The sequence below is a fragment of the Bufo gargarizans genome, chromosome 2, assembly GCF_014858855.1.
Source record: "Bufo gargarizans isolate SCDJY-AF-19 chromosome 2, ASM1485885v1, whole genome shotgun sequence".
NCBI classification, from domain to species: domain Eukaryota; kingdom Metazoa; phylum Chordata; class Amphibia; order Anura; family Bufonidae; genus Bufo; species Bufo gargarizans.
Genome location: NC_058081.1, coordinates 220,866,132 through 220,878,658, shown reverse-complemented (window position 1 = coordinate 220,878,658; position 12,527 = coordinate 220,866,132). Strand labels below are relative to the sequence as shown.

The 12,527-nt window shown below is 40.0% G+C and overlaps 1 protein-coding gene across 11 annotated transcripts in view; it reads left to right on the top strand.

The window, feature by feature from the left end:
- Nucleotides 1-12,527, top strand: part of SFMBT2 (Scm like with four mbt domains 2) — a 263,727-nt gene that overhangs the window by 236,099 nt on the left and 15,101 nt on the right. For all 11 annotated transcript variants that reach the window (XM_044280033.1, XM_044280032.1, XM_044280036.1 and 8 more), the window contains 2 exons: nucleotides 9,215-9,390; nucleotides 12,044-12,213. In XM_044280033.1, the coding sequence (XP_044135968.1) occupies nucleotides 9,215-9,390; nucleotides 12,044-12,213 (346 nt within the window). The remainder of the gene's footprint in view (nucleotides 1-9,214; nucleotides 9,391-12,043; nucleotides 12,214-12,527) is intronic.

The window sequence follows — 12,527 nt, the reverse complement described above, 5'->3', positions numbered from 1 at the left end:
GGCGATTGTTGGCAAGGAAGCATTCCTTCTTGGCAATCGCTTGCTCATTAGCAGAGGTGATGAAGCAATCTCCTCCACAGTATCGGAAGGAGTGATCGCTAATGCCATCGCTCTTCACCATGCAGACTCGTTGTTTGCCAGCAGCAGAGGCTGTTTACACAGTACGATCTGCCTGCAAAGGACGATTTTTGTGACCACAGGAATTATGCAATTACCCGATTTACGAGCATTGCGCTTGTTCATCAGGTATTCAGCGGCACCTTTACACCTCTAGATAATCGCTAACAAGCATTCCTATGAGCATTCATTAGCGATTATCTGGTGGTTTCTCAGCCCGTGTAAAGGGCCCTTTAATGCCTCACTTTGCTTTCAGTTCAATTGTCCTGGTCACATAAGCTGTTCTCCACCTTTTAAACAAATTTTAGGTCCCCCCTCAGTGCCAGACCTGTGGAGTAAAGCATATTTATGTACCTGTTTCTTGTCAATTGGTTCCAGATCCTTCCATTCATAGTGCTCCATCCCCTCTGGCATGGACAGGCATAACATGTACCGCTGCAACCAATGACTGGCCACAGCAGTGACCCCAGATGTCACATCACTGGGTCACATGAAGCTTGGAAGACACATGACCACTGCTGGGGGTATTAGGTCCCTTAGGCTTATGGTTCCCATATATCTTAAAGAGCTGTTGGACAAACACTGTCACTGGCTTATCTCCCCAGTGTTAAAATTCAATGCGCCTGATCCTTTTCTCCCTCAACATCAAATCATCTGTTGAGAGGTTTGGCTGACATAGTCTAATGTATATCTGGACCTTTAGGTCATACAAAAGCAGGAAAAGCTGACCATCTAATTTGTGTGACATGCTTGACCAAAGTGAGATTTGCAAATGTGAAGGAAGGGGGTGACTGAGCATGTTGAATTTCAACTCACCTGATCCTTTGTTCTCAGTGACGATGAGCCAACAAATACGTTTGTGTGCATGTAGCCTAAGGCCTCTTTTACATGGGTCAATTTTGCAGGCGATTGTTGGCAAGGAAGCATTCCTTCTTGGCAATAGCTTGCTCATTAGCAGAGGTGATGAAGCAATCTCCTCCACAGTATCGGAAGGAGTGATCGCTAATGCCATCGCTCTTCACCATGCAGACTCGCATGTTGAATTTCAACTCGCTTGATCCTTTGTTCTCAGTGACGATGAACCAACAAAGGTATCCGGTGTCTCATTGAAAACATGCTGGTGGTGTGTTGGATAGCTATGGGCCAACGGAGCATTTGGCGGACAGCTACTGAAAATGTATGGCCAGCTTTACTTATGTGGTTTGGGTGATCTCTCTGAGGATTTATTCTTATGTTTTCTGTTGGGATATTTTATTTATTGATGATTATTATTGTCTTATGTTATATACTTTCAAAGGACATATGTCCATCAGTTTTTTAACGAGGGGAGCAGAGAGAGCATGGCTTTTTTAATGAATAACTATTATAGTGTTCATTTACTTTTTATGTAATATGCAAGGTGATGTTAATGCCTCTTTTAATTATTTTGTTATTTCTTTTACCTACTTATATAGTGTTGACATAGTCCACAGCACTTTACAGACATTATCATTACTTGCTGACTCCAATGGCGCTCACAACCTACTCACTAGGTTCTAATCCTTGGTCAGATTTGAACCTGGGACCCCAGCGTCGTAAGGCACCAGTGCTAACCACTGAGCCACCATGCTGGTTACAATAGAAATATTTAAAAGTGGCTTGTATTTCAGATTGCATATGGACAGTCTGCAACAGACATATTTTACTTTATTCTCCTAGATTGACATAACTGTTCAGGTCTCATAATAGAAAGAGCAGGTTTTTGCCTATGGAATTTGTCTGTTTAGTTGGTTACTAGTAGATGGAATGTACTGAAATGAAACAGAGGCAATCTGCCAAGTATTTTCCAAGCAGCTGCTGTCAGTTTTGATTCTCAAGTATGCCAGTGACTTCCCGACTCCAGGAAATGACAGTCAGATATCTCACTGGATCAATAATGCGCTGAGCATGTTTCTTAGTACTTTGCCTTCAAGTGTTCCTACACCAAGGGGGCACAGCATATACCGAATAGGTCAAGGATCAGCAAATGTGGATGAATTACTCAGTAAAGGTGACCTTGTTATTCAGAATTTTTAATCTCTTACAAAAAGCAGCCCTCAATTTCCTGTAATTTACCCCTATAGATATGAAGAGACCACCTGTAAATGTCATATGCTTGGTTACACATGGGAGAGATGTGTTGACAGTATTTTTTCTACTAATCTTTAATTTGTTCTTAAAGCTAAAAAAAAATAATTGTCAATTTTGTCTGAGCCACATTTAGATTTGTCAGGGAAGCTAATTAAACTAATTTACCATGACCTATTCTTAATGAAACTCTCCTGATTACTGCTAATAATGCCATTTCCTAATAGGTGTTTCTGGATAATATCCTTTAATAGGATTTAAGTATCTTATCTGTGATTTACTCATCTGTAATCCTTTGCTTGCAATATCGTTTTACAATTGCCAGGCTCATTGAGACCACTTGAAACCATGCCAGCAGTACGTTTTATGACACATTTATTGAAAACAGCTCAGTCCATTAATGATATTTTATAGGATGCATTTTACGGTGTAGGTGACAGTTTGTGACAGATTTATAGTATTTGCTGATTTTTATACACATTTCTACAAATGACATAGTGATGAATGTATGCTTGCTGTGCATGGATTTACTTGTGTTGACTTGTAATATGCTGGATTAATATTACAGAATAAACAAAATTCTTTATAAACTATATAACTGCATGAATACATTTCAATGTGCAATCCATATATAATCGAATTATGCAGAAGGAAAATGCATTACATACAAGTAGTAGTGTGTAGTTAAATGGCCTCCGTCCAATTCTTTTCATTTTGGAACAGACATTGGGGCAGATTTACAATTGACAATGCGCCAGATTTTTGGCAGATTTTAGCCAAATAAAAAAATAAGAACTGGTGTACATGCTTTACAATGCATTTATAAAGTGTTTTATACACGATTGTAACCACTTTATGCTTTTCCCGGCAAAAATGTGTGTGTAAGCGGTAAGGGGAGTGGCTTTCTAGGAAAGGGGTATGGTTTGAATGTACCTAAGGCTATAGGTAATTGGTACACACTTGGGGTGCTAGCTGTGAAACCTACCAGGGCCAGGGAGATGCTATGTATGTACAAGTGTTTTTAGAACTTTCATGAATATTACCAGTGTTTTTTTTTCTTAGTATACAATTTACAATGTAAAAAATACTCCACAATAAGTATAATGTATAACACAAATTATGCTTACTACCTAAAATGGGTAGAAAGATCATTTTACTGCCAGCTACCTTTTTTCTGACTGTACTTAGCAGCATTTTACATTAAATGAAGGCATTATATATGTCAGCACCTGAGATGTTCTCCGCATTATAATTTAGCAATATTACGGTTTGCTGGAATGTAAAGTAGAAGTGTTTCCTTTCTGTTAATGTAGCTGTGCATTGTTTGTAGAGGCTGCATTTTATTACTATGTTTCTTACAGTCTTCAATGACAGATCTAATTGCAACTTAAATAGATTCTAAATCATTTTACTGAGTTATGCAGTCTACTGTAAGGAGCTTATCATCTGGGCAGAGTTTATTCCGTAAATTCTAATCTCCTAGCAACACTAAAGGGATCATTTGCTAAACCCAGAAGTGGCCATTTCTGCAATCTGCAGCTCATTTATTTGTGTTTAAAGGACAAAAACATGAAAACAACAATTCAGAGTAGAGTGGGTAATTTTTCACAGCGCACAACACTTTACTCTTTTACTCTACACTTTATCTTTCTACATAAAAAATTATATTAGAGATGGCTTCTGCTCTATCTATCTCATATCTATCTATCTACATATGAAGCAGACTTGAAATTGGCATTTAACACATCACATGCCATGTCAAGTTAAAGTTTGCTATATCTGAATCTATCTATCTACAGTTGCAAGAAAAAGTATGTGAACCCTTTGGAATGATATGGATTTCTGCACAAATTGGTAATAAAATGTGACCTGAAGTCACAACAATAGACAATCACAGTCTGCTTAAACTAATAACACACAAATAATTAAATGTTACCATGTTTTTATTGAACACACCATGTAAACATTCACAGTGCAGGTGGAAAAAGTATGTGAACCCTTGGATTTAATAACTGGTTGAACCTCCTTTGGCAGCAATAACTTCAACCAAACGTGTCCTGTAGTTGCAGATATGACGTGGGCAACGGTCAGGAGTAATTCTTGACCATTCCTCTTTACAGAACTGTTTCAGTTCAGCAATATTCTTGGGATGTCTGGTGTGAATCACTTTTTTGAGGTCATGCCACAGCATCTCAATCGGGTTGAGGTCAGGACTCTGACTGGGCCACTCCAGAAGGTGTATTTTCTTCTGTTTAAGCCATTCTGTTGTTGATTTACTTCTATGCTTTGAGTCGTTGTCCTGTTGCAACATCCATCTTCTGTTGTGCTTCAGCTGGTGGACATATGGCCTTAAGTTCTCCTGCAAAATGTCTTGATAAACTTGGGAGTTCATTTTTCCTTCAATGATAGCAATCCTTCAAGGCCCTGCTGCAGCAAAGCAGCCCCAAACCATGATGCCCCTACCACCATACTTCACAGTTGGGATGAGGTTTTGATGTTGGTGTGCTGTGCCTCTTTTTCTCCACACATAGTGTTGTATGTTTCTTCCAAACAACTCAACTTTGGTTTCATATGTCCACAGAATATTTTGCCAGTACTGCTGTGGAACATCCAGGTGCTCTTGTGCAAACTGTAAACGTGCAGCAATGTTTTTTTTGGACAGCAGTGGCTTCCTCTGTGGTATCCTCCCATGAAATCCATTCTTGTTTAGTGTTTTACGTATCGTAGATTCGCTAACAGGGATGTTAGCATATGCCAGAGACTTTTGTAAGTCTTTAGCTGACACTCTAGGATTCTTCTTCACCTCATTGAACAGTCTGCGCTGTGCTCTTGCAGTCATCTTTACAGGGCGGCCACTCCTAGGGAGAGTAGCAGCAGTGCTGAACTTTCTCCATTTATAGACAATTTGTCTTACCGTGGACTGATGAACAGCAAGGCTTTTGGAGATACTTTTATAACCCTTTCCGGCTTTATGCAAGTCAACAATTCTTAATCGTAGGTCTTCTGAGAGCTCTTTTGTGCGAGGCATCATTCACATCAGGAAATGCTTCTTGTGAAAAGCAAACCCAGTACTGGTGTATGTTTTTTATAGCGCAGGGCAGCTGTAACCAACACCTCCAATCTCATCTCATTGATTGGACTCCAGTTGGCTGACACCTCACTCCAATTAGCTCTTGGAGATGTCATTAGTCTATAGGTTCACATACTTTTTCCACCTGCACTGTCAATGTTTATATGGCGTGTTCAATAAAAACATGGTAACATTTAATTCTTTGTGTGTTATTAGTTTAAGCAGACTGTGATTGTCTACTGTTGTGACTTAGATGAAGATCAGATCACATTTTATGACCAATTTGTGCAGAAATCCATATCATTCCAAAGGGTTCACATACTTTTTCTTGCAACTGTATCTATTGTGGGGGTTTAGCTCTTCTCCGGGGTCATTCTCACAGATACGGCTTCAGGACACCAGGTTTCAGGTCCAAACAGTGCATTTATTGCGCCTCAGCAAACCAAACATAAATACAAAATAAACACCTGCCCGGCTGGGCTCTGACTAAACATGACGTTCCTGACTCACCTAAGTCACAGTCCACACCCTGTGAACCCATGCAGCTTTGTCAGCCAATGTCCCACAGCCTCCTGGCTGCTCCCACAACAATGTCTCCTTGGGGATAGAGGTCTCTCAGCCCTCTCGGCTCAGACCACACAGAGCCACTCCAGCCTTCTGTGTGCAAGTCCCCACCCCCTCTCACTCTTAGGATTCCTTTATCCCCAGGTGATTACTGCACCTGGTCTTTCTTCAGACCTGGCGATTCTGAGGGAAGACACAGCAAATCCTGCCATATATCTCCCCTAACAACCATGAGGCATGTCCCTGCCTCACACTATCTACAAACACAGAAAAAGCAGCAGCAAAGTTAGATGGTGTGAATAGGGTGCAAATCCTCAGGGAAGGCAGGCGTCTCTTCCACTGTATGATAAATCCAAAGAACAAGGCAGCACTCCAACTTCAGGTGAAAAGGTGATGACCCAATTTATTTCCCAGGGAACGTTTCGGCCCACTCAGTGAGGCATTTGTCAAGCAACAAGGCTTGGCAAAGGCATCATTGAGTGGGCCGAAACATTGCCTGGGAAATACATTGGGTCATCTCCTTTTCACCTGAAGTTGGAGTGCTGCCTTGTTCTTTGTATTTATTATCTATCTATCTGTTTATCTGTCTGTCTGACTGTTTATACTGCTTAGAAATTTTAGTATAAATTTCAGTACACAATTTGTACCTCTTTGGAACTCAGACCTATATAATAGTCACATGAAACTACTCTTGTTAGCCAGTTTGACATGATTTTCTTGTCTGTCTTTTTGGCTATACGTTCTTTTTCATATTGATACTGATAAGTATATAAATATAGTAGACGAGCTGCCATGCCTTATAATTCCATCCCATTCTATATAAAACTTTGGCTTTTTTTTTAATCATATCCCAGCATGCTCAGCTATTTTCAGAAGTCCCTTTGAAAAGAGTGGGAAGCACACCACACAAGTGCAGCCACTGCTCCATTTACTTCTATGGGCCTCACAGAAATAGCCGAGCCAGCACTATTTTCGGCACTCTCATTGGAATGAATGGAGGTTGGCCGCCCATGCGCCCTCTGGGACTTTGCGGGCTCTGTTCTTAGAATAGGTGGAAGTCCAATAGGTGGGAGCTGCACCTATCCTGTCGATATGCCCCCAGTGTCTTAGATGGGACAACCCCTTTAAGCAGAATCTATTTGCATAGATAAGGGATGTCTGCAGAGACGTAATCTGGATATAGTAGTGTCTGATATTCCTTCAGCAGCATAACTTTTATAGACCTCAACAGAAACCTTTTGAAAACTAAAGCAAGTTTGGCAGGAGAAGTTTAGTTTAGTTGCTGGTAGTTCTAGTCCACATACAACTCGTCTCCATGCAGCTGCATTGTTTCTGGGCAGCAGATCACTGTTTAGACTAGAACTACCAGCAACTAAACAAAACTTCTCCTGCCAAACTTTCTTTAGTTTTCAGAAAGGTTTTGTCGAGGTCTGTAATAGTTATGCGGCTGAAGGAATATCAAGTGCTTTACTATATTTTATTTACATTGTCTATATCAGTGTTTTCAACCAGGATTAAATAGTCCATAGTAGAAAACTAACCTCAAATAAAGGGAATTGGGAAATGAGTGACATCAAGCTCATTTAAAGATTTCTTACACCGAAATAAATTCAAAATATTCAAAAACTTTGAGACATAATTTTTTTTTTCTGTTCTCATATTGACTGTGTGCATTGTAATAAATGGGGCCAGGTATTATATTGGTGGTCTGTGCGCGCCACATTCCCTCTCTGCCAGGCAGGCACGGCCACTGATCCAGATACCCTGCTGCTGCCACTGCTACTGCTTCAGTGTTCCAGGACCTCTGGCCCTCCTCTGCCCTCCAACATTGGACCCGGCTGCCAGAGTCCTGCATGTCTCTCGCTGGCAGGCTTCAGCCTGCCTCTTGTTGGCTAAGGCCTCTTCTTTCTGTATATAGGGTGCATACCTTCTGCAGCTTAAAGAGCCGGCACGCACACACTCTTCCCCAGCCTACGGCAATAAGAGGCACATTTATTAGGGACCAGTGTTTTATATGCTGGTCTTAATAAAGCCCCATCGGTGGCAGTGGATCACCGAAGTTATGAAGAAGTGCCAACCTTTTTCTACGCCTGAAGCAGACATAGAAAATGGTAAATGACACAGGCCAGCTGGCCCATTTCCTTCCCTGCCCACACTATGCCCACTTTTTTAGACCTGGCATTGTGCTGCAATTTGTGCCTCAAATATGCCTAATTTAGGCATATTTCAGCATTATAAATGACCCCGTAACTTTTTATAACTTGCTAGCTCCTGCAAAACGCCCTTCTAGTGTGCCCATGTACTGACTTCTGCCCAATTCCTGAGTCAGATTCTCTGCTGTCTGACCTGACCTGTGCCTGATTATCATATTGACCCTTTGCTGCCTGCCCTGACCTCATACTCTTTCTTCGGATTGCCTATTGTCTGCCTGCCCTGATCTTGCCTTGTCCCTAAATATGATTTAGCCTGATCCCTCAGTGGGCCAGCAGCCAACTACATAAAGATCACTCCAGGAGGTAGTGATAGATAGATATTAGATACAGAGATATATAGATAATAAATGGGGACCATAAAAGCAAACAGTTGCCCAGGGTGAAGCTTACATCTAAAGAACAGCCAACTAACTCCTAAGATGTCAAGTACTTGATTGTGCTCTCATATTAGTTATGGTATCCTGGACAGAGTATTTTTGACATGACAAGACCACACAGCCTTGCTTTTCTCCTTCTATACAGTGCATAGTTGATGGCATGCAAAGAAAGCAACATAAATTGCAGTGCTTTTATTAACAGAGCTGTTACAATCACATTCGTTTTCTGTGGCAGAAGATGTTGGTTGTTGGTTTATAATTATAAAACTGCATTGACATACTGTGGATAAAGCTAAAAAAAAATGCCATTGTCCTTTAATTCATATGTGTTCTTTGAGCTCTGGCACACATCTGCCACCTTTTCTGCATCTCTGGGTTCACAAGAAGACACCCAGCATGTATATATGAATACTGTACAGTTCATATTGTTTGTCCTAATAATCGTCTGCCTCCTGTTTCATGTGAAACACTCCTGGAGATTTAAAGAAGAGTAGAAAATATATCATTCAGGAGAAGGTTATTGATTGGAAATAGATACTACATCAAGGATCACAGTCATAACAAATGAACTTAGTGTGACAGAACCAATGAACTCAGTTATTACCTGTGTTGCCATATCTGATTTCTACAGCTGACTGGTGATCTGGGGTATAATTGGCAATTACGGGAAATCCCATCCATGTGAAAATGGTTCTCAAGAGAGCAGCAGGGAGGTGTGTAACAATGGAGAAAGTAATGTCTGCATTTCATGTCTGTATCCCCTCCAGATACAAAGGTAAAACCTACAGGGCGACTGTGAAGATTGTCCGAACATCAGATCAGGTTACAGACTTTTGTCGCAAAGTGTGTGCAAAATTGGAATGTTGCTCCAATTTGTTCAGTCCATTTCTGGTTACTGACATATGTCCAGAAAACTGTTCGATACATACGAAAACCAAATACAGTAAGTATCTAAAGGCATTCATTCTTCAGTCATTGGAATTCATGTATCATCTCCAGCTGGATGACAGGTGCATTAGGACCACAAACAATTACAGACACAGGAAACTATTCATATTTTATTGACTCTGGGCTGAGGAGCAGTCACAGAATGTCTATGAACACTATCAGTGCACCAGCTTTTAATAGGTCTATTTAGGGGATCTATTCTGTGAATTAGGTTGCAATTAATTATGTGTTACAAGCACATCCCACAGCATACAATAGTAACAATCTACTGTAGATACCTAAGGGGACATTTATCATTTGCTGTTGTTTTTGTGTCATTTTTACGTTTGTCTTTGCTTAGCGTGTCTACACCAACTTTATGAAATGGTGCACCTTAATAATATATTTGGCGTGATAGCAAGGTCGTTTACACCTTTATATGTAAAAGTACACGAGAGGGTTGCCTGGTGTGGAGATGCAACAGGCCTGTTTCTTTTATATCCCTCCTATCTGGGCGATATTTTTATGAATAATTATGGTAAATAATTTTTGAGTACCGCATCCTTTTTTCTTCAATGCTAAACTTATTTTTGACCCTTAAATATAGACCACTCTGAAAAGTGGCGAGGCTCACAAAATGTTGCAAAATGTGACCAAGTGTCGCAGAAAATGCCTCAATCGCCATGGCGAGCAAATTTTTTTTAATAGACACAAAACTGACGTATCTGATTTGGTAAATGTCCCCCTTAGTACTTAGTGCTTTCCTGTTATAAACAGAGGAAGCTAATCTGCCTTTTTACCAATTGCAGGGCGCATTCGCACTTGTAAGTTTATTATTTCTATACACTCAGTTTTATAGAAAATGTATATATTGTGACCAGTGTTTTACAGATCTCATTTATTTTTGTGGGTTTGTAACTTTTTTTTTTAACATATTAACACAAAGAACAGTCCAATAAAATAAAGTATCAACCATTTATTTGTTAGCTAAAAAATGAGGCTCCTATTTGGGGAACGCAGTTTTCTTTACAAGGAAATAGAGACTGGATTAGAAAAAAATTGCAATCTTATTATAATACATCGTAAATAGCAAACAAATGTGTTAAAGATGACCTGTCAACTAGTTTAGTGAGTACTTGCATTACCCTTGTGATGAAAATTTTGGAGCATCTGTACTTATGACTCCATTCCTTTATTATCCCTGCTCAAAGTTATGATTGAATTGCTACCAGTTTGCAGTGAAGCTCCAGATAGTGTGCCTCTGCGCAATCTGACACTATCCAATCAGTACTACTATTGTCAGATTTTGCAGCAACACCCCCCCCCCCCCCCCCCACACCAAAACTGGTAATACCAAGATCAAACTTAGTTGCAAACTACTAGTAATTTGCTAATAACTATCTAGTAGAAATAATAAAGAAATGGCAAAACATGGGGAATGCAAGTACTGTAGTTACTAAAGCAGACGTCATAAGAGGTCACAGGTCCTCTTTAAATGTTTTTTTTTCCAATGGGGATGCTTACCTGGTCCTTGCTGCTTCCTTGTTTCATCTTGACACACAGGAAATACCAGGGAATGCATAGTGACCCAGTCACTGGCTGGTGCTATTCACTGCAGAGGCCAGCGATTGGCAGAGCTGGTATATTCTGTTATTTCCTAGCACAGTCCTGGCAAGCTTTGAAATGGGAACTGTTTGAGTTCTTTCCTAAAAATTAGATGTGGTTCTGGGAGTAAGGTTCACACATGGCAGTTTAATGCAATTTTATAGCCAAAGGAAAACATTCTAAAGAGAGGGAAAGTATAAATCCACTTTCACACAGTCAGTGTTTGACCAGTGATTGTAAGCCAAAACCAGGAGTGGAGGATACACAGAGATAAGATTTCCATCTGTTGTGTGTTTTTGACCTGCACCTGGCTTTTTCTCACAATCACTGATGGAAATCACTGACCAAACACTGACTGTGTAAAGATGCCCTAAGACTGGATTCACACAGAGCATTTTGCAGCATCTCTGTAAGGGCTCATTCACACGGCCGTTGCTCAGCCATTCCGTGCATTGAGTACCGCAATTTGCAGTCCCCAATGCAGGACAACATCTGTGCGGATTCTGCAAACTGATCCAGACCCATTCAACTTGAATGAGTCCGTGATCTATCCGCACCGCAAAACAATAGAACATGTTCTATTTTTTTGTGGTGCAGAGGCACAAAGAGAAACCTGTGCCTCCGTTGCGCACCTTCCAGATTGTTTTGCGGGCCGCAATACGGGAACGGCCGTGTGCATGAGCCCTAACAGTGTTTTTAGCTCAAAACATGCCAAAGCCAGGTGTTACTTTATACTTCTACTTTATAGTTCTACAGTGTAATTTAAAATCACCCCCCAAAAATTTTTGGGGGCATTTGTGGATTTTTTTTCCCTAGCATTTTCTCCCCATTGGTCTCTGTATAGGACTTTAAAAAAAGCTATAGATGTTACATAACTAATAAACCTCACTAAAAACGCTTGTAACAAATACCATGAAAAACACTTAAAGCACATGGCATTAACATTTGTACATGTGAAGGATGTGTAAAGGAAGAAATACGCTTTCTGAAGTACTAGGACTAGTAATATGAACATATATACGATTGTACATTTGTCTTGCCAATCATTACTGTTTTTACTGCAGCTTATTATTATGGAAAGAGGAAAAAGATTGCAAAGCCTCCTATTGGGGAACAAGCAGCAGACAATACCCAGACCAAACCAGCAAGACGCAGAAAAAGGAGAAAATCTATTTTTGTACAAAAGAAAAGACGTACATCAGTGGTTGATGTTAGCCCAGTTGGCTCTGCTGAGGTATGGAAAATAAGGAATTCTAAATCATTAAATTCTAAGTTGTATAAAAATAAATCATTTTAAGATCAAATAATTTTAAGATATTTGGCTTTTGCTTCCTTTTTCCATACATTTATTTTATTACTTGAATAAATATAAGAACGATGTGAACAAAACATGTGAAATGCCGATCAGTTCATTTGGAAACATCATATTTGCACCTTTCCACAATCATTTTTTTAAAATCAATTTTAGAAATGGCAAATTTGTGCCAAGGGCTTGTTATTGGAAATTATAGTTCCTAAAATTTAGTTTCATCAGTTATCTTATTAACC